Here is a 27274-nt window from a genome sequence, read left to right as displayed (position 1 = left end):
GATTGGCTGGAACACGCTTTGGACCTTTCTGATTTCATTATATGATGCATATTTTAAGTAGATAAGGTTGTAGGGTTCCAAAGCCAGTATCATTTTGGATAAAATGATTTATTTTAAGTATTTTTATAAGGTGTTGTGTTTGTTGCAATTGATACACAATTGGACAATTATCCACAGGTTAAATTTGTGATTTTATGCTGACTTATGATCTTGACATTACCTAATGTTACAATGCCACTACCGGTCTACATTTTGATAATGTAATGAACTACAGTAACCATTCGGTGCCATTAACAGACTGCTAGTGTTGCCACAGACTAAGTTTGTATTTACATATAGGTAACCTATTGACCTCAGCTGTGTGTACGGCAGTTTATATAGCACTCCCAAGTTTATATATAATACTATCAGCCACATACCATTTAATTCTAGTCTTTCTATCTTCTTTATTAAAAACTGTCGATGTCTTACAGTTTTCAGTGACCTGTGTGGTGAAATAATGAGGTAATTATGGGCTTAGCCAGATCTGAAATTTGCCATGGCCACATATCATCTTCTACATCTACGTCTACATCTTGATACTGTTTCCACTCATATGCTTTTAATTCAGAGAGGCTGTTGACATTGACAAAGATTAAATGTTATAAAACTAAAACAGAAAGGCCTGAAAAGTATTAACATGTGGGTACTGCCATTGTGTTAATTAATGCACCACATTATAGAACTCAACAATGTCTTATCAGTTTTTTTTTTGATTATTCCCACTTAGGAGAGCATACTAACTTGAGCCAATCACAGATACACTTCCATTACCTCTTTCCTCCTGCTCCTAAACCCATTTCATTCATACTCATCAGGGGCAGACAACTGCAGGATTTTGTAGCAAGAGGGAAGTCACGTGTTGTAGAAATTGGCAGATGAAGCGTATAGGTCCAGATTAGTCAGGTAATTGCAAGAGATTGCTGTATTTAAACTGTAAAAGAGACTGCTGTAGAGTAGGATTACTTCCAGAAAAAGGGAGCTCACTCCCTGGCACTGAACTGTCCTCTGCAGAAATCCAGGCTCTTTGTTCCTAAGAAACTGCTGACTCCATCATTAGCAGACAAGGAATCTACCATTGTAGTACTTGACAAATGGGAGTACGTTAGCAAGGGTTTACGCTAACTGCCTGACACCTCTGTGTAAAGCAGTCCCTCCTTAAAACATCAGGCCCTTCACAAGGACTTAACACCCCAATCCATTGAACTTCTTACCCCACCTAAACCACCACCCACATCTTCTACCTTCTTTCTAAGATCCACAAACCCAGTCACCAATTTCATAGTTGCTAGCTTCAAAGGACCGACCAAACGTTGATCTGCTTTAATTGCTGAATACCTGCAACTTATAGTACAAAGACTGCCCTCCTAAATTAAAGGCACAAACCATTTTCGAGATTGTCTGAAATCTTTGTGTGTCCCACTCCCACCACACTCAACTTGTGTGTCACAATTGATGCTGCCTCCCTCTATACAAACATCCCCTATGTATGTGGTCTGCCTGCTGCTGAAAATTTCCTCAGTCAGTGCCCACCTGATTCCAAACCTAAGATGTCCTTCCTGCTCTCCTGAATCAACTTACCGACTACTACTTTGCCTTTGAAGGGCAGACATAAAAGATGATCTGGGGTACGGCCATGGGAACCAGGATGGTGCCTTCCCATGCCACCTTTTCGTGGGTTGCTTGAAGCGTTCTTTTCTGGTATCCATAAGCCTTCAGCCCCTGATTTGATTTAGATACATTGACAACATACATCTACATCTACATCTACATCCACATGGATACTCTGCAAATCACATTTAAGTGCCTGGTAGAGGGTTCATCGAACCACCTTCTCAATTCTCTTATTATTCCAATCTCGTATAGTGCGCAGAAAGAAAGAACACATATATCTTTCTGTACAAGCTCTGATTTCCCTTATTTTATCGTGATGACCATTCCTCCCTATGTAGGTAGGTGTCAACAAAATGTTTTCGCATTCAGAGGAGAAAGTTGGTGATTGGAATTTCGTGAGAAGATTCCGTTGCAACGAAAAACGCCTTTCTTTTAATGATATTCAGCCCAAATCCTTTTTCATTTCTGTGACACACTCTCTAATATTTCGCGATAGTACAAAATGTGCTGCCTTTCTTTGAACTTTTTCGATGTACTCCATCAGTCCTATCAGGTAAAGATCCCACACCGCGCAGCAGTATTCCAAAAGACGCTGGACAAGCATAGTGTAGGCAGTCTCCTTAGTAGACTGATCTCTTAAAATGCTTATAATCTCAAAATACATTCTCCCAATTAAATTTCATGCAGTCCTATTCTGAATACCAAGCTATTTTTCTTGATGTCGACCTCAACCTCACCTAGGGTCAGCTACACACTTCTGCGTACGTTAACCATAGTAACAAACAACAGTACTTGCAATTTGACAGTTGTCATCCTTTCCATGTCAGATGTTCCTTCACATACAATCGTGGCATTTGAGGCAATCATATTTGTTCAAATGCAGACTTTACAGCAATATACAGTACAACCTTTCTCACCTCAGCCTTCAATAGGCGTAATTATCCAACTAGCCTGGATCAAAAGCTGATTTTGCAGGCCATCACATCCAATCTTGGTACTACTTATCCCTCCAAACAGTTTAGTAGTACATTTCTCGTGACTCTGTATTACCCTGGTCTTGAATGTATTAACCAGCTACTTCGATAAGGCTATGACTTTCTAAAATCTGCCTTTAAATGAGGTTCGTTCTGTCTGACAATTTTCCCACCACATCTAGAATAGCTTTTCGTCACCTCCCTCAATCTCTGCAACATTCTTGTCAGATCCTGTGGTCCTTCTGCACCAGTCTCCCTTACGGCTCCTGTGACTGTCCCCACTATAAGACGTGGTCTATGCAGCCTCCTACCACCACCTGCACCAGCCCTGTAACTGGCAAAACATATGCTATCAAAAGCAGCTGTTATGTAAACACCGTTTGGTCTTTTACATTCTCATGACTACCACCCAGTAGGTAACCGGGCAGGTAGGTTAGAAAATTTAAAAAGGGAAATGGACAGGTTAAAGTTAGATATAGTGGGAATTAGTGAAGTTCGGTGGCAGGAGGAACAAGACTTTTGGTCACGTGAATACAGGGTTATAAATACAAAATCAAATAGGGTAATGCAGGAGTGGGTTTAATAATGAATAACAAAAATAGGAGTGCAGGTGAGCTACTACAAACAGCATAATGAACACATTATTGTGCCCAAGATAGACATGAAGCCCATGCCTACTGCAGTAGTACAAGTTTATATGCCAACTAACTCTGCAGATGATGAAGAAGTTGATGAAATGTATGATGAGATAAAAGAAATTATTCAGGTAGTGAAGGGAGATGAAAATTTAATAGTCATGGGTGACTGGAATTCGACAGTAGGAAAAGGAAGAGAAGTAAACGTAGTAGGTGAATATGGATTGGGGCTAAGAAATGAAAGAGGAAGCCGCCTGGTAGAATTTTGCACTGAGCATAGCTTAATCATAGCTAACACTTGGTTCAAGAATCATGAAAGAAGGTTGTATACATGGAAGAACCCTGGAGATAATAAAAGGTTTCAGATAGACTATATAATGGTAAGACAGAGATTTAGCAACCAGATTTTAATTTGTAAGACATTTCCAGGGGCGGAGGTGGACTCTGACCACAATCTATTGGTTATGAACTGTAGATTAAAACTGAAGAAACTGCAAAAAGGTGCGAATTTAAGGACATGGGACCTGGATAAGCTGAAAGAACCAGAGGTTGTACAGAATTCCAGGGAGAGCATAAGGGGACAATTGACAGGAATGGGGGAAAGAAATACAGTAGAAGAAGAATGGGTAGCTTTGAGGAATGAAGTAGTGAAGGCAGCAGAGGATCAAGTAGGTAAAGAGATGAGGGCTAGTAGAAATCTTTGGGTAACAGAAGAGATACTGAATTTAATTGAAGAAAGGAGAGAATACAAAAATGCAGCAAGTGAACCAGGCAAAAAGGAATACAAACGTCTCAAAAATGAGATCGACAGGAAGTGCAAAATGGGTAAGCAGGGATGGCTAGAGGACAAATGTAAGGATGTAGAGGCTTATCTCACTATGAGTAAGATAGATACTGGCTACAGGAAAATTAAAGATACTTTCGGAGAAAAGAGAACCACTCGTATGAATATCAAGAGCTCAGATGGAAACCCAGTTGTAAGCAAAATAGGGAAAGCAGAAAGGTGGAAGGAGTATATAGAGGGTCTATACAGGGGCGACGTTCTTGAGGACAATATTATGGAAATGGAAGAGGAGGTAGATGAAGATGAAATGGGAGGTATGATACTGCGTGAAGAGTTTGACAGAGCACTGAAAGACCTGAGTCGAAACAAGGCCCCGGGAGTAGACAACATTCCATTAGAACTACTGACAGCCTTGGGAGAGCCAGTCCTGACAAAACTCTACCATCTGGTGAGCAAGATGTATGAGACAGGCGAAATACCCTCAGACTTCAAGAAGAATATAATAATTCCAATCCCAAAGAAAGCAGGTGTTGACAGATGTGAAAATTACCGAACTATCAGTTTAATAAGTCACAGCTGCAAAATACTAACACGAATTCTTTATGGACGAATGGAAAAGCTGGTAGAAGCTGACCTCGGGGAAGATCAGTTTGGATTCCGTAGAAATGTTGGAACACGTGAGGCAATACTGACCATACGACTTATCTTAGAAGAAAGATTAAGGAAAGCCAAACCTACGTTTCTAGCATTTGTACACTTAGAGAAAGCTTTTGATAATGTTGACCTGAATACTCTCTTTCAAATTCTGAAGGTGGCAGGGGTAAAATACAGGGAGCGAAAGGCTATTTACAATTTGTACAGAATGCAGATGGCAGTTATAAGAGTCGAGGGACGTGAGAGGGAAGCAGTAGTTGGGAAGGGAGTGAGACAGGGTTGTAGCCTCTCCCCGATGCTATTCAATCTGTATATTGAGCAAGCAGTAAAGAAAACGAAATAAAAGTTCGGAGTAGGTATTAAAATCCATGGAGAAGAAATAAAAACTTTGAGGTTCGCCGATGACATTGTAATTCTGTCAGAGACAGCAAAGGACTTGGAAGAGCAGTTGAGCGGAATGGACAGCGTCTTGAAAGGAGGATATAAGATGAGCATCAACAAAAGCAAAACGAGGATAATGGAATGTAGTAAAGGAGTTTTGCTATTTGGGGAGCAAAATAACTGATGATGGTCGAAGTAGAGAGGATATAAAATGTAGACTGGCAATGGCAAGGAAAGGGTTTCTGAAGAATAGAAATTTGTTAACATCGAGTATTGATTTAAGTGTCAGGAAGTCGTTTCTGAAAGTATTTGTATGGAGTGTAGCCATGTATGGAAGTGAAACATGGACGATAAATAGTTTGGACAAGAAGAGAATAGAAGCTTTTGAAATGTGGTGCTACAGAAGAATGCTGAAGATTAGATGGGTAGATCACATAACTAATGAGGAGGTATTGAATAGAATTGGGGAGAAGAGGAGTTTGTCACACAACTTGAGTAGAAGAAGGGATCGGTTGGTAGGACATGTTCTGAGGCATCAAGGGATCACCAATTTAGTACTGGAGGGCAGCGTGGAGGGTTAAAATCGTGGAGGGAGACCAAGAGATGAATACACTAAGCAGATTCAGAAGGATGTAGGCTGCAGTAGGTACTGGGAGATGAAGAGGCTTGCACAGGATAGAGTAGCATGGAGAGCTGTATCAAACCAGTCTCAGGACTGAAGACCACAACAACCACCACCCAGTTATCAGTTAGGACAAATGGGCATAGGCAGACAGTGTACACATGCAACACACGTCATCATGTTGCAGAGCATGCTGTACAACATGACAGTCGTCATCTCTGCACCTGTTTCACCACACGTTCCATCCGGATTCTTCCCCCAGGCTCTGGTTTCTCAAAACTCAACATGTGGGAACTAGCATTACAACATTTCCTTGGTTCTTGCCCCCCCCCCCCATCTGGCCTTAATTTACATTAATTTTTTCTGTTTCAATATTCCTTTCTTCACTCTGTTTTAGTTTTCTGTATCTTTTATTTTCTAACCCATCTATTTTTTCCCCATCACCCACTTCTAGAACATACAACACACTCAGCTCTCTGCTCATATAAACTTGTGCACAATGCTTTGTCAGCAATCTCTGTCCTGCATATTGCCCTATCTTCCATGTTTAAGCTCTTATATTTTCAAATCTGGTCCAGTGCAGTCCCCAACAGTCAGTCTTTCCTTCTCATCTTGTCTGAAAAGTCTCGACTGAACGGGGAGTCTGGATAAACGGATGTATTATTTTATAAAAGTTGCTAACATTCTCTCCATTAAAGAATGATTTGCAGTTAGATGTAAGACAAAATCAACTGGTTTCAGTGATGCATTTCTACCATAATTGAAAATAATGATTTTAATACAAATCTGAAATGACTGAACACAGCCCATTCCTTTTGTGTTGGTGGTGATGAGCAGATGATAAGCACACAGACAGAAGTTGAGTAACAGTCTCAGCTTACAAACTTATGTACTTTAACCCTTGAGCAGGCATGCTGTTTTTCATAACACAAGTAGGCGCGCAGCACACTTCATACACATGTGAAGAATAGCTGTCTTTATGTTACTGATGTGAACATATGTGAACAAAATCACAGTTTCATCTTAATTTCATTAAACAACAATGAAACAAACTTACATTGTATGAGCCAAATCACTGCATAATTAAACAACAATAAAATAAACTTTTCATTATATCACTGTTGCTGCATAGAAGAATTACATCATACTAATGATCCACTCAAAGCATTAAATAGTGCTGTTGCATCAGATCCCTGTCAACTGCTTGTCTGATTACTTATTATCTCGTAGATAACTGCCTCATTGTCGGATGGGTCATTTTCTTGCATGGATAGTAAATTTTTTGTCACCTAGCTTGCTGTTTATTTTATGTTACTGCTGCTCACTGTAAAACATTCGGTCTTCATGTTAATTCTTAAATTATGACTCTTTTACTTTTTTGTGTAACTTCTGTATCATTTAAATAAGAGAGTTTTTAAGAAATTTGCATGTAAGCAGATTCTTTTTAGAGCTTTCTTCTCTGAATCTGACACTGCTGTTGAATTCATGTAAATATAGTTCAGATGAGTAATTGATTTGGTAGATTTATGCAATTTTCAACTCAAATTAGGAGGGCTTTTGGATGTAACTTCTATGAAATGACCTTTTTTTTTTTTTATTTCTAGATCTTCAGGGAAGGCCCGCATTGATGTGCCAACTAATGGTGGAGGTGGTGAAGCAAGCACATTATTGCGTACACTCATCTCTTGTCGGAAACTCGGATTGACCCCTAGCGATGGAGCTCATCAGGCTCCACATACAGATAGTGTGGGATCTGGAGCAGTACTAGGTAATTGCACTAACCAGCCACCAACAATAACCGGAGATCGCCGAAAACAGAGTTTTCCCACACGAGCTATAGCAGAGGACTGGGGAGGAGCAGCACATCATCCTCCTGACTTCACTGGCAACAATCCTTGGTGCAATCTCTCACCAGCAGCAAGATCAGGGAGGGTAAGTTATTTACATTGCTCATTGTATTTTTCTCTCTCTTGTCTTTATACTCTTATTCCTATCCTATTTCATGTTCTCAGTCTCCCATCCTTTTTTTCTTGTGTGCATGCATGTGCATGTCTTCTTTTAAAGGTTACAGCCCACTCAGTTGCTTACCAGAATTCCCAGGGTATTAGTTCGAATAAATTTTCAGTCATCACTATCGTGAGGGAAGCACAACTTAGTACTATTCTGTAGTGCAAACTTTTACTAATATTTGATATTTAATATTCATAATAGTGTAATTGCTTTATCAACACTCTGCAATGAAGACATTAATGGATTAATGGATCAAATATTATGTTTGCATAGGAAAGATTGTGGGAAGTAAATACCTGTTTTAGTCTGTAGATAAATTTAGTTTGAAGCACTTGTCCACAGTTTTACTGAAGCTACATAATCATGTGAGTTCTGCAGTATGGTAGCTGCCATGCTGTTGCCTCACATTGATGTTTGACACAACCAAACTAATGGTAATGAGAAGCTAGATCTGCACTGAAAAGAGAGTGCTAAAATGTTGAAAAATAGTCTTTCAGTTGACAAATGTTATTGCTAATTCTGGGAACAGTACAGTCTAAATATAAATTTGAAATTTAGGTGAGTAACAGTTATAAAATGAAACTTCAAAAAGTGAAAAGTAGCTGAAAAATTTAAAATTGCAAGAAATAGCAGTAGTGTGGAGAAAAAGGACAATGTCCAAGAATGCCTCACGCCTCAGTAGTATGTTAACATTTTGCGGCTTGCAGTTGCAGCTGTTGCGGCTATAAAGCTAAGTACTGACAAAGTTATATGTGCACTGTTATACAGTTATTAAATTTAATAGTTTTCAATGGTGTTTCTGGTGAAATAATGATTTAAAAAATTTATGGAAACGTTCGCTCGCTGTGTTTTTTTAGAGTTTTCTGTGCATTGAAGTCATTTAGTAAACTTCGTGCTTTAGTTTTCAGCTGACGTTTCTTATTGTTTCCAGTGAAATATTTCAGTAAAACTTTCATTCAGTGTTTTAAGTTCATTGGGTGTTCCAGTGGCCACTTGAATTTTTGGTTTTAGCTTGTAATTTTGTGAAGTTTTGTTGGTATCGCTATTAGCTGTGGTGTAGTAGTATTAATGCAAGTAGTTGCTTACGTAGTAGACAGAGAATTTTGAGAACATTGGTGTAACTGAACTTAGGTAACGTAGACGTATAGTTTTTTCAGTAACTGTAAAATTTTACCGTGAGTTAGAAGTGTGGGCTCTGTAGTAGGTTTATGAGTAGTGGGTTATGGTGTGGGATTTGTTCAAAGTATTTTCATTGGGGGGAATGCATTGGGGAAGCCAGTGGGCATTCTAACGAGAGTCTCTCCTGGGAATGCAGAATCTGTAGGAGAAATAAGTTGATAGAGAAGCAGGAGAGCTAGATGTGTGCCCTCAGGTGCAGTTACAATGAGCAAAGGGAGGAGCTAGATAGGTTGAGGAGGGTGAAGGGTGGTGGAGAATGGGAACTGGCAGTTGGCAAGAAGGCAGCTAGCAGGGGGAGGTATTCAGACAGTTATACTTCGCGTATATGCAATAGATTTGACAAGCTGTCAGAGCTGAGTGGAGAGAAGCCTCTTGTAGCTGTAGATGTAGGGAACATGCAGCAGTCCTCAGCAGTTAGGAGGCCTAGGTCAGTTGCAAAAGTCTAGCAGAAAGGAGGAGGTTTTGCTGCTAGATAGTACGCGCGGTAGAGATGTGGGCTGGCAGTTGCAGGAAGTGTTGAGGAGTGAGTGCCAGGTCACCAGCGTTGTGAAGCCTAGTGCAGGGTTGACACAGGTGACTGATAGCATAGGGGAGTTCTGTAGGAATGTTACGAAGGAGGATCAGGTAATGATAGTGGGTGGAGCAGGGAACAGTCTTGATAAGGATAGGGAATGTGATGTAGGTGGTGACCTGGTAAAGATAGCTACTCAAACTGGTGGCACTAATGTGCATTTTATGCAACTGTTTAAACGTCATGATCGGCCTTATCGTAATGCGGCTGTTAGGCATGTTAACATGGCACTGGGGAGGGTGCTGATGGCATAGGGCATTGGTCACATTTCTGTGTTGCCAGTTGGGCCTATCAGTAGATCGGGTTTCACTAGGCATGGCCTGCACCTTAATAGGTATGGGAAGGGGAGGCTGGAAAAGCTTATTTGAGGAAAAAAGCCTTGTTTCAATAAGCGCTTAGTATCCAGAGCACATTGATCTATCGAATATTCACATGATTTTGAAACGCATTCCTGTTCATTTCTAAACATTTTTGAGCATATTCTAAGCTTATTTCCGAATGAATCATAAGTTTCATAAATAGATTTTGGAATGTGTGCATAGTGTACATCACTATTCATCTAGAAATAACTTTCCGGCAGACACAAGGGAACAAGGCTATATGAACTGAGTGGAATAAAGCCTAACGGGTGAATGAATGCCAGTCGCTGTTTGTTTATGTGGTTGACTGGGTTTCTGAATGATCAGCGTTGTTATAATTACCAGCAAAATCCATAGATTCAGACTACTAGAGTGCAAATAAACGACTAACAGGAATAACAGGTAAGAAAGATTACATATTATCTTCTCTGTGTATTCAAGAAAATGAAATTCTGAAAGAAAATTTTTGGTCAGACTGCTACACTAGTAAGGGCCAGTTGTACAGACCCCGGTAGCAGCCGCCTAAGTTCTGTGCTGGGAGTGGTGCAGAAAACACGTTGTACGAACACGTAATAACGCCTAACTGGAGAATAAACATGGGATAACTAAGCCGTTGATTGTGGCAGGGTTAGTGAAGTTAACTGGAGAATAAGTTTTGACACTGTGAAGGAATAGTTACAGAATTAGTGATGACAAGATTGTTTGTTAGAACAAGGAAGGAGAAGAAACGGGGACATCAAACAAATTATGGAATAATATGACTATTTCAAATTTATATAAAAATTTTGTACTACTACTTTTCAATCTCATGCTTGAGAAGCGGGAGCATATGAATGAAATGTGAAACTATCTTTGAACATAAAGTTTTTTGCTTGTAGTACGCCTAATAGGCATTTGATATCGGTACTTCATGAATTATATTCGGGGGGGGGGGGGGGGGGGGGGGGGGGAATTAGACAGGCCTATTTCATTTTATCTAGGTGACAGTGACAAAATACACGTAATCAGATCAAGGAAGCACACCAGTAATGGGTATTGTCTCTGTGTTAACAGATTTTTGAGTATTAGACAACATTTTGTTTTTTCACCTAGCAAAACATTCAATGTAGTTTGATGAGGTAATAGATTCTTTCACAGAAAGGAAAACACGCCGTGTAAAGCTGTAGCAAGGTTAGAGAAGAAAAAAGTGCTAGGATTGAAGAAATGTGCACTGTCTTGCTTGTCACTTACCTGCACTGGTTTCAAGTATCCAGTATTAAATTTTATGTTACACGAAAAAGAAAGTTATTAGCTAATAGGCAATAAATAGTGTGAATTTTCTGAAGAGTTCTTGTTCTCCAGGTCACAAATAATCCCATTCAATATTAATTACGAGGTTTATTTATTTATTTTTTTTTTAAAAAAAAAAAAGAGAAAAAGAGGGTCTGGATGTGAAACTGGTCGACTGGAAGCAGGAGAGGCACCACAGGGCATTTTAATTTCCACTGTCCTGAATATAGTTTGATGGCATCCATTACAAAATATTATATATTTCAATTCCACAGAGCTAAATACAATGACATGCAGTAGAAGAATTCTGTGTAAAGAGTCGTGACACTGCACTTTGGCACAGTTAAGACCAAACAACATGTCTTAAATTTCCTCAGACACGTTTTATACATCAAACTCTTCAGAAAGATGTTTGCTAAAAAATGAACATATTTTTGAAAAGTCTTTTTCATCCTACCTCAAAACGCTCGAGGGAAGAAGGGGGGAGGGGGGGGGGGGCACCATTATCTAGTATTGTCGCGGTTTGAAATATCATTGGTCCAGTGCTGATGCACAGAGCAGTCTGAGTTGCATTAATCTCTATGTGACCCATGTTTACGTTTAGTGATTTTGCCGTTTCCTCTTTGTTTATTGCTGTCCTGTCAAATGGAAAATAAAACAGATTTCTGTGGCCAGGAGCTATCAAGTGAATTAAAATACATTCACATAATTACGGAAGGCTAAAAGATGTAATTGGTTTCAGGTTTTATTTTATTTCCACTTTTCTGACAGTCAGCATTAATCGCCTTGCAGGGCAGTGAAGTTATTTTTGCCAGTTTACTAAAGAAATTTGGCTTTTATTAATCTTTTCTGCTGAGACAGTCAATTTATTTGAAACAAAGTGTTTAATTCCACCCTATTAGCTAGTTTCAGCTGTTTGCTGCATTTCAAAAGTGCATCTTTTCATCTTATAGTACATATGGCATTAAACTATAATATAGAACCAAACAAGAGATAATACAGTACTGGTACTCAAAGAAAATTTACATCCAAACCTGGACATATGAATGTGCACTGTAAGCCGATTTACGCATTTTAGTATGGTCCACAAAATTCTGATGCTCTTGGAGTATCCTCAGATGTCTTGTTTCTTTTGTGACATATTGTAAGTTCTTTTAATGTTTTACGCATACGAACATACAGGCTTCCTGCCTCATCATAGCTGCGCAAGCGCGGCGACGCCTGTTGTCAGGCACTCTCTGGCAACTGCTGAAACAAACCTGTTTCTAACAGGTCATGGGAAAATATTGCATATGTTTGTTGGAAGAGCGTTACTTTCAAAGTAGCTTTCCTTTTATGAAAGCTGAACAACGTGCGAGAATGTACGATGAATTCATTAAATCACAGAGCGTTTGACTCTCATTTAAAAACCAACTCTTTGAGGATGACCGCTTGGAAAAATTTAAAGCCCAGAAGATCAGACATTTGTATCGTTATTATAAATTTTACTGGCACATTTGTGTGATGAATCTTAAAGTGAAACACACCCAAAAAAGATCAGTGTTATATGTGAAAGCTTTACTTTTCTTGTAACAAGACTATGTATATTAATTTAAATCATTAACTTTGGAAAGTAACATGCGGTGTGTTTGGTGGAATTCAAATTTATACTTTCTTAATATGAAAATATGCAGTGTACATGTTGCTGCATGTCAAAGATCCTTCCAAAATGTGTTTGGTTTTCTAAAGGGCCAGGAAATAACCATTCAAAGGATTGATAATTTTTAATGCTTCGAGGGAAAGGGAGAAAATATATTTTTAACCGGGAGACATCTGGGATTTTGTATTGTCTGCATATACACCCTGTTACACACAATTCAACAAAACTTGACATTTTAATTTCACAGAATGGGCATATGATTAGTGAAACTGAGCTGTTCAAATTTTTAGGTGTCCAGATAGATAGTAGACTGTCATGCAAAGCCCACCTTCAGGATCTTGTTCAAATACTTAATGCTGCAATTTGCACTATTCGATTGGTATCTGAAGTGGGTGATTGTTCCACGTGAAAATTAGTCTACTTTGCTTATTTTCATTCGCTTATGTCGTATGGTATTATATTTTGGGTTAATTTTTCCCATTGTAAAAGTATATTTTTGGCTCAGAAGTGGGTGGTTTGGGCAATAAGTGATGTAAGTTCATGAACCTTTTGTCGACCTCTGTTAACGAGTCTGGGGTTTTTGACATTGGCCTCTCAATATATATTTTCCTTCCTGTCATTTCTTGTTAAAAATATTAGCTTATCCCCAAGAATAAGCAGCTTTCACTCAGTTAATACTTGGCAACAGTCAAACCTGCATTTGGATCGGACTTCCTTAACTCTTGTGTGGAAAGGTGTGCAGTATATTGCTGCATCCATTTTCAATAAGCTACCAATTGAATTAAAAAATCTCAGCAGTAATCCATGTGCTTTCAAATCGAAACTGAACAGTGTCGTGATGGGTCACTCCTTTTATTCTGTCGAGGAGGTTCTTGAAAAATTAAACTGATTCTTATTGTATTGTTGATTGCCTTTACTTCAACTTCTGGATTGACTTTTTTCGTGTCCAAAAACATTTTATTTTTATCTGTTATTACTTGTATGTTGTAATTTCATGAACTGATATGTACCATGACCTTGGAGTTTTGCTACTCAATTTGGTCCTATGGAACTTGATATGTAAATAAATAAATAAAAGAAGGTGCCCAAAAGTTCATAAATAGTACTGCAGTGAGTGGACCCTGTGTAATATGCATTTTTCTCACTAGGAATTAGTTGCGCGACTCCTTGTGATTACAGTACTCCTGGTATTGCCCAGGAAGGATTATTTTCTCATACTATTTTTTTTTTTTTTTTTTTTGGCCAGTTTTTTTTTTTTTTTTTTTACTCTCTCCCCTTGTGCGCAAGTAAAGAATGCAGCAAGTAAAAACTAGGCAGATGCGAAATTTTGGTTCCTGCTCAGAAACTGTCGGAACATTGAAAACAGATTCAAAAGATGACAGTTTGGGATAACCCAAATGTGCAATTGATTTTCTTGTTCCAAAAATGGCAATTCATTGATTGATGACAGATCTTTATTTGGAGATATGTGAAAACTAGATTGTCAGTTCAGTGAATTTTAATGGATTTAGGAATTAGTACATAGGGGTCTGGCTGACCAGCAAAAAGAATACCAAGGGCAGGGGTGGGGGTAGGGGGGTGGGGTATGATTTGAAAGAACTGCTCCAAACTGACTCGGAATATTTTAAATTATCACTACTCATGATTAGTCAAGAGGCTGTGCTTACAACCTACAAAACCAAATGACTATCAAGATAGTGTTGTCGCTCCTAAAAGATCATCAAATTAAGGCAAATGTCAAGACAACTATAGTGCTTTCAGTGTTCTTCCCACCATGTCAGACCATTTATGAAGTTTTCTATGTGGAAGTTCCGGAAAGAATGCGTAATGGTGTGCATAAAAAAAAAAGTCCCAGTCTGTGTCAAGTGAGTGACTGGTTTTTCCCCATAACAGAGCTCCTGATCACAAATCCATCTCAGTGCAAGAGTCTGCCAGTTTTGGCCAAAACCAACTTGAATTTCTTGCCCCATACCCTTTACTCAACCGTCCTAGCTAGATATGGTTTCTTCTTGTTTATGCACATGAAGAGGGATGTGATGGAACACAGATTTGATTATGTAGAGGCGATCAATAAATAAGTGAGAGGGAGAACTGTTAGCCATGACTGCAAGTGACTATAAAAAATGTTACCGTTGGTTGAATTACTGAGTGAGCAAATGTGTTATGTTTAAATCGAGAGTACTTTGAAAGTGATAAGGCTGTTTTGTATAAAAAGATTGTTTTGTATAAAAACAGAAAATGGCAAAAACAAATATATAACCCTAAAAAAAGAAAAAAATTACCTCATTGTATTGTCCTCCTCTAAATGTATTCTGCTGCTCAGCATTTCATTTGTTTTGGGAGTGTCAGTCTCTTCAGGGAAAAATTTCTGTTCTGTCATGCTATTTCCATTCATTGATTGCGCCTTAAAAGTTTGTTTTACCCCATTATATCATCATCAACAAAGGTTCTGGTGCTTGGCACCCCTTTTTTTTGGGGGGGGGGGGGGGGGATTTCAGTTCATAGCAGCTGTTATCTGCTCCAGGCTTACATTGCTGTGGCTATAACTTGCTTGTGCTTTGTTGATTCTATGTTTGTATCTTTCTCCCCATTTGTCTGTTATCTGGCTCTTGTTAAAGGAGTGTGTCCACAAACTTGAGATCTTTTATACTTCTCTTGCAACCGTTATATGGTGATTATTTTCAGGGCATTATGATACAAGACTAAATCGGTCTGTGAAGACATAGAACCTAAAAAAAACTCACACATCAGTCACGCCCTTAAAAGAGCATGCTGGTCACTTTGGAGTTGTGTAGATGGTGTAGAGCTGGTACCAGTCAGTGACCCTCCACTGCTGATGTAATTCATGGCAGTGAAGTGGTGTCTATCTGCCATTCAGTTGTACGGAATAAGTGTGGTAAGATGGGTCAATGTGGACACCTGACAGAATGCCATGCTTTAATGTGTCCATAACGACAGTATGAATGAAATTGCCTGATTTGTCGGTAAATCAGTGCAGACTGTCATAACGTGTCAGCAAGGAATTTTATACCACTCACCGCCATTAACACAGTGTAAGAACAGTGGTAGTAGAAAGATCTGATCTGATAGGGACCAGAGATGGTTGTCACGCTTTTGTCAATGATAATCAGTTTCTAACCTGACACACGTTACTATTGGCTGTGAATGCAAATCTATCTAAGCTTGTTTCTGAGTGAACATTGTGAAGAGAACTACATGCAGTGGACATTTGGAGTCAGGTTCCTCACAAAAGGGTATTGCAACAGCACTCAAAGCTGCCAATTTTAAATATGGCAAACCACACACAAATTTGATGGTAGCTGGTTGGAGGCATGTACTGTGGTCAGAGATACACAATTTTGCTTCAGTTCAAATCGTGCAAAGGATTGAGTGCAACAGCAGCCTAATGGTGTTTAATCCAAAGTGTGTGGATGGTGTAGTTGAGTCCGTAGGTGGTTCTGTGATGGTTTGAAGGTGTTTTCGTATCATGGTTTGGTCTCACTTATTCAGGTGATACTGACCATGAACTGGAATGTTTATTTGAACATGACAACGACCAAGTGTTGCCCTTTCTTCTATATCTTCATGCTGTGGATGCTCTCGGCACAGCCATGTCAACTGTGGAATGTCATTTATGATGATACGAACTTAGGGACAACACAGTACCTAGTTCCCGAATGGAGAAAATATCTGATCTGACCAGCATTGAACTCTGTCCCTTTGCTTAGCAATCAGCCACGCAACTACGTAGGCAACGATCGTGCTATCTTAGCCCCATTGAAGAAAGTTCTCTTCCTCACCGATTTGAGGTGGTAGTACACAGTGTTAGTGTGCTGTCTCCTTTGGAAGGGGGCAGGAGAACTAATGTTATGTCCTATATGCTTACATAGATCAGGATGGCTGTTAGTATTAATTAATTAAGATGGAGGTGCTTGTATTCAATGCAGTGAGATTTAATGAAAATCAAAATGTTTTCTTTTCCTTCAGTAATGACACTTTCTTTCAGTGATGCAGATGTAACTTCAGACTATATTTTTTATACATAGGCATAATCTGTATCACTTCAGGCAGGGGGGTTACCCTCATAGTCTCGGATGTTATTGAATTTAGCATATGTTAAAATTCAGGAGTAAGTAAGAAACACTTTTTTTTTCCTCCAAAAAAATTCCTGCCCCACGATACAGGCCTCCAGAGATGACGTTTGTGAACACCATTTTGAAAATGCGAATTTCGGATTTTTTTTAAAAATGCTGTATCTCTGTAACGGTTCTAGGTATTTTGTTAGGTTTTTTATGTAAAAGATAATTGCTTTATGATTACAATGGTGTCCTCTGTTTGGACATATCTGTGAAAGTTCTTTTACTGTCGCCTTTTGAATTTTTTTTGTGATTTACAGAAAAAAATTTTGTTTTTCAAAAATGCCAGTCCAGAAAAGTTAACTTTAAATGCGAACATTTTAGGTTAGGCTTTACCTTGACTGTTATTGACATTAAATGAAACATCAAGTTTACTGTTACCGGTCACCGCTTTATTTATTTACACGACGCATTTCAAAGGTTTAAACCTCCATCATCGGGTGGATTTACATTAGTTAGTATGACATTTGTGTGTGTGTTGTGTTAACGATTTTTTGGAGGAACTTGTGGCACTACCTCCAGTGGTCACAGGTTCCTTTTGCTGTTGTGACAGTATACATGCGATGTGTTACGACAGCAAAAGGAACCTGTGACCACTGGAGGCAGTGCCACAAGTTCCTCCAAAAAATCGTTAACACAACACACACAAATGTCATACTAACTAATGTAAATCTACCCGATGATGGAGGTTTAAACCTTTGAAATGCATCGTGGAAATAAATAAAACGGTGACTGGTAACAGTAAACTTGCTGTTTCATTTAACCAGAAAAGTTAGATTTTTTTCTGTTGATTAAAGTTCGCGTCGCGACACCCAAATTATTCAATCAGCTGTCAATTTTTTTTGTTTCCTTTTTTTTCTTGCAGCAATATAGCTGTGAATATGTATGAGTAAATGTTTAAGTGTCATTAAAAAAAAAAAAAAAAAAGCAGCCAGGTGACGGCAGTAAATGTGAAGTGCTTCACAAGCAGGCAAGGGGATTATTTACTGCATTTGCAACTTTTTGAAACATGAATTTAAAAGCAAGTCTCCTACTGTTGACATTTGAAAACACAAGAATGTACTCCAGAACCATGTGGTGTCGGCAAGAGAACTGCAAACGAAAGTGTCAGAGCTGTAGGAACCGTAGAAAAAGTTGGTTTAGTGTCGCCTGGAAAACATCGAAATCGCAAGGGACCTGTAACATGAAAGGATAGTTTTAACAACAGTGTTTTAAAGTGCTCCGTGTGAATGATGGATGTCTGACATCACAAAAATGTGTTACAATTATGCTGGCTGTTCAGTTGTAACCGCTTCATCAATATACAGAATTTTCAAAGACATTGGTTCCAGATATGTTAAGCAGAGAGCTTTTAGTTCTAAGAAGTGGCATAGGTGCAGCACGAACTATATCCCATATAAACATTCACAATACAAGAGGAGGAGGTAGTTCAACGGTGTATTACCTTGATGAAATATGGGTCAGTTAGAATCATTCCAGGAAGATCTGCTGGAAAACGAGTGATCGTACTGGCGGTTTTACAGTTCTCATAGGAATAGGTTCTCACTTAATTATTCTGTATGCTGACTCTTCTTCTGGTTTTGTTTCTGAGAATATTGTATTTACGTGTAAGAAAAACAATAGGGGCTACCATTCAGAAATGGGTGCTGTCAGTTTCGCGACATGATTCACAATTCTAATCATACCTTGCTTCGAAGTAGGTCATTGCCAGTTATAATTTAACTGTTACAGAGAAAATACCAAGTACAAACACCAGAAAAGTGGATATTTTTCCCAAACTTGGCTTCCTTGCTGGTAAATGGGGTCACACAGTTTTGCATTTACCCAAGTTCATTGCCAGTGTAGCCCCATGGAATTAATTTGGTCAAAGGGTTTTAAGGCTATGTGGGAGAAAGAAAAAAATTCAAGATAACATACACTGAATCGCTTGTCCATGAGGCAATAGACAAAATTCTAATTGTAGCGTGGGCACGGTCTCTGCGGCATGTTGAAAAGCTTCAGGAAGAAGAACTTGATTGGGAAGTGATGATGGATATAAGCGTTGAACCTATCATCGTAAATTTACTATCAAATTGTTCGGAAACAGACTGAAATAGAAGTGATGATGGTATTACAATGTAGACTTTGGAACAATGTAATAATATTTCTTAGTTTCAAAGATGGTTTAAAAAATGTGTTTGTCAACATATCAGTTGCACACGTAATAATGAGAATTTCCTATCCTCTTTGATTAGGACTTGATATCTTTTTAATTATACAGGCTATAATGTTCAACATATTGCCCAAGGAAAGTTGAGCTCCATCCACCATATTGTATACCCCAATAACACACGAGAATGCAGCCTGATAAATTCGTCAGAAGTCTGATGTTTCCCCATGTAAACCTCTGTCATTTTCAAGGCATGAACTGAATAAGGGCCGAAAGTGGCAGTAACTGTTACTGGTCGACATATCGGTTTCCGATGTTATCGGTGAGCACTCCCTAGAGATATTCTCAGGAGATGGTTAATTGTTTGCTTGTTCAATGGATTATAAATATGGTCTGTCATTGTAATGTCAAATGCGTTAGTGTACACTCATACTGCCCGTTAACAGCAAAAAATATGACAACTTACTGACCCATTTTTACTATAGTCTTTTCTACCACTAATTCTTATTTACACACAGTGATTGCACTTATCTGTTGTCACACACACACACACACACACACACACACACACACACACACACACACACCTTACTCATTTTTAAAACTTCTATTGAGCAGAAGCAGTTGTCAAGCAAATATAGTGATTTTGACTTGTGCTTGAAGTTAATTTTACTGTGCATTAAACTTTTACTTTTAGTGCAGTTCAAATCACAATAATTGGTAATTATTGCAAGCAGTTTCAATGTCGTTTTGAAAAAAATTGTACTTCACATCTTCACAAAGCTGTGTCAGCTGTTCTCGCCTCCCGACGTCATGCAGAGTAAATCTGTGGAGCAGTGGACACACAGTCGTCAAGACATGAATTAATATTCCTCTCATGGCAATTGATCGAAATTGGTTTTAATATGTATTATTCCCCTCATAGATTTGCACGTATAATACAATGTACCGTAGGCAAACGAGCCTGACTGTTGTCCACAGCCACACAATCAGGCAATGTGGACTCTGTGAACCTGTTCTCTGCTGCCGTGCAAGCGCAGTTCTCATCCCCCCCCCCCCCCCCCTCCCCCCCTCATGCTTCCTTTCCGCTCTGCTTCTATGCATGGAAGCCCTGTCCTAGGTGATGTGGGTTCTAGTACCATGTAGTACTATATTCTCTGTAAAGCAGAACTTTCACTTTTAAGTTGGACAGGTTTTATTTTCAAAAATCAGTTTTTTTAACTTTCATGGGTAATGTATGTCTTCACTGAAGTTGTTTCCTACTAATTTTTTTTTTTTTACAATGTTTATATTTATTGTCTTTGTTGCAGTTATTTCTTATGACTTTCTTTGCTGCAGTTATTTCTTATGACTTTCTTTGCTGCTATTTATCTTTTCACTTTCATTGTTGCAGGTATTTCTTACACTTTGTTTTAGTTTATTGTCAGTTTCTTTGTCGTGGTTGTTCATTGCAGGTTTCTGTATTGTAGTTGTTCGGTGCTAATTTGTTTACTGAAGAGGCTTCTAAGAAATGTGAAACCATTCAGTGAGTTCTTCGTGAGGAATTTGCCAGTTAACACAGTTGCAGTGTGTTTTGTGAAAAGGACTGTTTGAAATGCCTTCTGACTGGGACCACAGAAGAGCGAAGTGAAGTGTGCTGACTATTTGCATATCCTCCAAAGAGTAATGTATAAGGAAAAAGAGAGAGAAAAAAAGAAAAGAAAAAAAACAGACTTTGTTCAGGTTGGGAATAAGTGTTCTCATATGAAGACTCTGTTTCAAAGTGAAGATGTTTCAGTGACGATTTTTTTGTGTTAAAAATGTTTTGACAGAAGAACAACAATGATAGTATCTGAACAAGGTGAAGACTCCCATGGCGCAGATGATGCAGATTTTGCATCAGTAGAGGAAGAATTAAATACCCTGAATCAGTCAACTACAGAGGTAGTTGTTAGTCCTGTTACAAAACTGTGGTCAGTGTAGTTGAGTGATAAGCACTTTGAATCAAGAAAGTGCAGAGAAATTGCTAAAGCTATGGATGAATACACTACAGCAACATTGACCACACTTTTCAAAATAGAAATTCCATCTTCAGAAGAAAAAAAACCAATATTGAATATTGTGCATCCTGCAGTGAAAAGGTGCAAGTGTTAACTGTTATTCCAGAGACATTTTCAAGGAAAACAATTTTGAACCACATTCCATCAGTATCAACGTGCATGGTAGACAAATCAAGAAATGTGAGGTCTGTAAAAGGAATCTTTGGAAGGCCACATCCCTATTATGGTCATCCTGTAGAAGCAGCTCAAGTTCAAATAGTGCAGTCATTTTATCTGGAAGATGAAGGGGACTGTTGTCACTAGATTGCCAACAAAAAAGAAACTATAACAGTAACAGTTGAAGGTCAAAAAATTGTGAAAGTGAAGAGGTACATGACTCATAGTGTTAAAGGAACTTTTGCAATTGTAAGAGCAACTATACAACTTCACATATTGGAAGATCAAAATTTTGTACGCTACAATGTAAGTGGGTAGTTGCACACCCACCTAGAGATGTCTTTTTATGTGTGTACTGCTTGAATTTTGACCTTTGTGTGGTAACTTTGAAGAACTTACTGGAGCACATTACATATGACTCCTGGGTTGGGTTGTGAAGTCTTTAGTAGTCTGTGACGTAAAGCAAGAGACTTGTTTGTTTCAAGAATGTGGTAACTGCCCTGGAAAGGGAGGACTGTCTTAACAGACACTTGGCCTGGAAGACGTAGTAGATAACTCTGCAGAAATTACATATGCAACATGTGAGAAAAATAAACTATTTAAGAAAACTGTTGCCTTTGACAGTTTCATTGATGAACTTGGTAAATGATCAGTGAAAGCGGTAACACACCAGCATCTGAAGAAATTGCAACAACAACATATTACATAAGGGAAAGGGTGTGTACAGGCCGAAGAACTATGTTTAGTGCTTCACTGTGATTTTACCGAGAACTGGTCTGTAATTCTCCCACAAGAAGTACAAGGGTATCATTGGAGTAATGACCAGGTTTTAATTTTTACTGGAGTGACATATTTTCAAAACAAGACCCCAAGTTTTGCAGTTATAAGTGATGACCCAGGACATGACTCAGCTCATGCTTTGCTAGCAATCCGCAAAATTCTTCAACTGCAAACAGGGGCAGAGAAGATCATTATTATTTTTGATGGTGCTCCTAGTCATTTCAAAAATCATTACCAGCTGTCGGAGTTGAGTTAAGTCGCTTGTACCAACTAACTGGGTATACAGTGCTGCTGGTCACTGGAAGGGGCCTTGTGATGGTATAGGAGGCCTGCTGAAGCACCATGCTACAAAACCTAATCTTTCCAAAGAGGAAATTGAAGAATTCCGTGAGCAGAAAAAAGAATTGTCCAAATAAACTACTTCTGTGAAAGGAATTCAGAAGAAACATTTTTTGACTCAGTGATGGACGAACGCATATTGCACGCACTTTAAAGAGCAAGAAAGAAGAAATTTCGTTCATTCGGCCAACAACTTGGAAACAGCAGGATAATATTCAGATTCACAACCTGAGAATGGGAATGTTTGTGACATTTTGTGTATGACTGTGCCTGGTGGATTGCAGAGATTATAGACACCAGTTATGAGTTCAACAAAACTGTAGTGAATGTTATGCTACCACATGGACCAGCTGCTGGATATAGGTTTCCAGCTGAAGGATAGCAACAGTGCCATCAGTGCTCACTTTGTGTTCACAATGTTTTGATGATTGTAAGTGCTCCAGTTCCTGTTGGTTCCACAGGAAGGCATCGTTCTATATCAAAGGAAGATACTGAAGCAGTGAAACACATTTTTGGTTCATTGGCTGGCTAATTTCAGTACAAAACACAGTGCACAAAAGTTGTATAAATTGAAACCTTTAAGGCTTTGGACCTTTTACAAACATGTTCGAACCATTTAAAATGCTTGAAAAATAAATCTCTTATCATCTTTCAAAACTAAAATTATTTTAAATAAGGCTAGGTTCTGATTTTTATGACCCTTTTATGTGATAATGAGGTAAAACAGGTTTTATGTATGGCAAAAATGTCAGTTGTTTATAAAACCTGTTCAACCAAAGTGGAAGCTCTCCTTTTCAGGGAATGTAGAACCATATGGTATTAATCAATAGAAAAAAAATCAAAATTTTATGGTTTGACATTTTTGGGGGGAAAAAATCGATAAATTGTAAAAAAAAAAAAATCAGAACTTTATAGTGAAAGAACTGACAGATAAGTCCAAATGGAGGATTTCTTTGTAATCACAAAACAGCTGTCTTTCAAATAAAAAAAAAGAACCAACAAAATATCTAGAACTGTTCCAGAGATACAGCATTTTAAAATTTTCTCCAAAATTCGCATCTTCAAAATGGTATGCACAGTGTCATCTTTGGACAGCTGCATCTCGGAGCAGAAATTTTTTGGAGAAAACATATGCTAAATTCAATAACGTCAGAGACTATGAAGGTAAGATTTTTTTTCATAGCCTGCCTGAATTGATATGGACTATGTCCATAGCTTCTACCTTGAGTTAGCGTGTACTGTATTAGGAATTTTGTTTGTGGTGTTACTAAAAAATGCTCCCATTCTGAATGTATCCACCTGCCATTCAGCTTTCTCACTATGTGTTCCTTGACAGTCTTGAGGATATGTGCTGCCCCACCGCTGCCTCCGAGCCGCCTCCCCCCCCCCCCCCCCAATCCCCCTTCTACTTGATTAACCCCAGTAATAAGTCATTATGCCGACCTACCCTGAATCCTCAATCGGATTGCTCCATTTTTCCTTTTTTCAGAATTTAGCCAGTTGAGCAGTTTGTTTATGAAAGGATGTAATGGGGGGGGGGGGGGGGGGGGACCTTGATGGGATTTGACGATCACTTACACATTCTGACTAGTGCCAAAAAACCAATGCATTAGCCATTCTGACATGTTCGGTATATTGTGTACCTTCTTGATCATAGCCTCTAACAATACATTGCCTGCCCTGTTACCTCCTCGTGTAGGTCAAAGAGTAGATGCCAACCCCTTTGGTGCAGCTGGACTTGAAGCAATGACCGTCAAGCCAAGTGAACATTGCAGTGACTAGGTGGCGCCTATGGGGAGAGCCTTTGACTGGGGTAGATGGCATAACATCAGACACCTTACAGATGAAAAAATGAATTACACTTGTGCCAAATAGTGGCTGCGTAAAACTAGGCTGGCTCAATGACTCTTAAGAAGAAAATTTGTTGTGCAGCCTATAACAACACAGCCTTCCATTCCATAGAAATGGCTTTGGATGAGAAATGGAGTATTCAACTTTACTCATTATTTAGTAGAGCAAATGATGATTCCTTTACAATATCAAAACTGCTGTCTTTTGTGGATGATATCAAAGCTAAGTTTGGTGACATAACTGCCATGCAAAAAAGTGCAGATTCTTATTGATTAAAGTAGCAACTTGAACATATTCTGAAGCACTCTAGGCCTGTACCAAATATCCCTGTTGCTTTTGTTTCTACACAAAACTACCTTTCACTGTGGTCTATTGCTCCAGTGTGACGAAGAGCTCGACAAACCTGGAACTTCATGGTATTCATTTTGTGTGGCTCATACAGAGAAGGTCAAAGGAAAATTGTGTTGACACAGGTCCCTTCATGTTGGCAATTGAAGAACGCATCTTAACGAAAACATCTCTACCCCTGAGGTTTTCCATTTTGGTCACATATAAACACTCTTGCTCTTCAGGATCCGTGTGTGTAAACTATGGCAGAACTCTATACAGTCAATGATCTTGTGAACAATCTGCATTGTGTGCAAACAGACTACACCATTTAGCTGCCAGGTCACATGTTTGTCTGAGTTAAAATTTGAAGCCTGATGGGGGTGGGGGAAATTTTATATATATAAAAGGCTTCATCCAGTTGATGTTTTCACGAAGGGAGAGCAGGAGACCCTGTATTCTTCTCTGTTGGGGATGAAGTTCTCCCCCAAATGTCCTCCTATATTTTAACACTTGACCCACACACAAACAACAGTAGTTGTGAGTACAAGCATCGGAATGGTCTGATCGTCTTCTCACCCAGATATACAACTCAACAAAATCTTAAAAAAAGACTGCCTCGACCATAGTGTCACAACTTGAATTTTCTGCCAAAGTATAACTTTCTGTGGGCATAGATATTCCACCATTTGTACAGGAATTCTGGGAGGAAACAGACTTGATCCAAGTGCCTTTCACTTTTGCTATCCCTAACGATCATACAGTGGAATTGTAACAATTATTACCACTACCTGTATGGACTAAAGCAGTTGATGCCCCTTTCCACCATATGTGTTCCAGTGTAAAAATTGATGTTACTGGAGGATCCACTATCCTACTCTTCAAAATGATCACTTTTTAATAACAATTGGACTAATGTGATGATGGCTTCAGGAGTATTTGCACACTGGTACAATTGTCCACTTTTACTGAGCAATTATGACTAAACACCACACCTGAGACGACTTATACTTCCCTTAGGTAGGATTATAGTCTATCAAGAGGTGGAAGAATTATTACAGCAATCACCCCTACCTCTCTCTTATAACCTTCCTCTGCTGAATACAGGGATGAAAATGCATTTAGTGCTGCATGTACCACCTATTCTTCAGTTGGTGCTCAGCAGCCAGAGTGTTACATTTATGATACAGTGACATGTACACATTGATATTTGCTATAGCAATTATTACCTAAATGTTTTATTCATACCCTGTTTTAGATCCACTTATTGTGGTAGTCCATACAAGAAGCTAATTGGGACCCATGTTCCTCTGAAGTATGTGTCAATATCCCAAGAAAAAAATGTTGACGATATAGTGCAAATGGCTCTGAGCACTATGGGACTTAACGTCTATGGTCATCAGTCCCCCTAGAACTTAGAACTACTTAAACCTAACTAACCTAAGGACATCACACAACACCCAGTCATCACGAGACAGAGGAAACCCCTGACCCCGCCGGGAATCGAACCCCGGCGTGGGAAGCGAGAACACTACCGCACGACCACGAGCTGCGGACGATATAGTGCAAGAAGTGATGAATGAAAGATACTGTTGCCACACCAACAGAAGTCAATGAATGCATGGGGGAATGTTTCATACCAGTCTTTTTGACACAGTCAAATTACTTTGTGTGTTCTGTGCCAGAATGGCAGCCTCAGAGCATTTTCATAGAGTTCTACTCATCATCAAATTTTAACAAAACACATTATTCCGTCTTTTAACATGATGCCCCTATTACAGACTGGGAATGTAACAGTGCACTAGCACAATGGAATGATACATCCCTAGCCACAGGTATCTTACACAGCAAATGTTTCATCACCTTAGTGACTATAACCACAAAAGTATCCTGATAGAGTAAAACAAAATTTGCCAAGAGGGACTTTTCACCAAAAATTTGCTTTCCGCTCACCATTTCAATGCAGATTTCAGAGGTATAGCTTCAAATGTCTACCTTTTACTCTTGGAGTCTGCGGACAGTGGGCGGTCTTAAAGGGAATCTACTAACTTTATTAAAGAATATTATCCTATCAACATTTCAGAGTTAGTTGGTACAGCCCTTAGTAATCAAAGTGTACTGGAAAATGGGGTTCCACCCAGGGTTAACCTGGAATGCTGCCCTCTTCACATTTACCATAAGTGCAATAGTCACTGTTGCAGAAACAAATGTATTATTGGCTTTGTATGTTGATGACTTCAACTACAGTTCTATGTTACTATGCTTAGTGGAATGTTGGAATGTCATCTTCAAACTGCCATCCAGAAGACACTGGAAAAAGCTCAAAACCATAGGCCTCTGTTTTTCACCTACTAAATCCCAGGTCATGAATTTTTGTAGAATTCAATCTACCCACACCTTGAATTATATCTGGATAACCAGTGGCTGGAAATAATTAACAACTTTTGCTTTTTAAGACTGTTTGATCATATTGTAATACTGTTATTGTGTGTAAAGCAGTTTAAAACAACTGTAGCCAGAAATTAAGCTTTCTGTGCTTCATTGGAAACCATTCTTGGGGAGCAGCCTGACAAGTTCTAGTAAAATTTATACCATTTGTCAATTTAGCACGACTAGATTATGGACGATTCAATTGTGGATCAAGAGCCTCTTGCGTATTAGGCCTATTAGACCCTGTGCATCATGGCAGAGTCTGCCTCCTGACCAGAGCTTTCTGCCGAGCCCTGCTGATAGACTACTTGTAGAAGCAGTTATTTCACCTTTAATG

The 27274-nt window shown here is 38.9% G+C and overlaps 1 protein-coding gene across 1 annotated transcript in view; it reads left to right on the top strand.

The window, feature by feature from the left end:
* Positions 1-27274, top strand: part of LOC124595372 — an 80445-nt gene that overhangs the window by 41498 nt on the left and 11673 nt on the right. Inside the window, exon 5 of the mRNA XM_047134089.1 lies at positions 7308-7635. Coding sequence (XP_046990045.1) covers positions 7308-7635 — 328 coding nt within the window. The remainder of the gene's footprint in view (positions 1-7307; positions 7636-27274) is intronic.

The sequence above is a fragment of the Schistocerca americana genome, chromosome 2 (assembly GCF_021461395.2).
Source record: "Schistocerca americana isolate TAMUIC-IGC-003095 chromosome 2, iqSchAmer2.1, whole genome shotgun sequence".
Classification (NCBI taxonomy): domain Eukaryota; kingdom Metazoa; phylum Arthropoda; class Insecta; order Orthoptera; family Acrididae; genus Schistocerca; species Schistocerca americana.
This window is presented reverse-complemented; position numbering and strand designations above follow the sequence as displayed.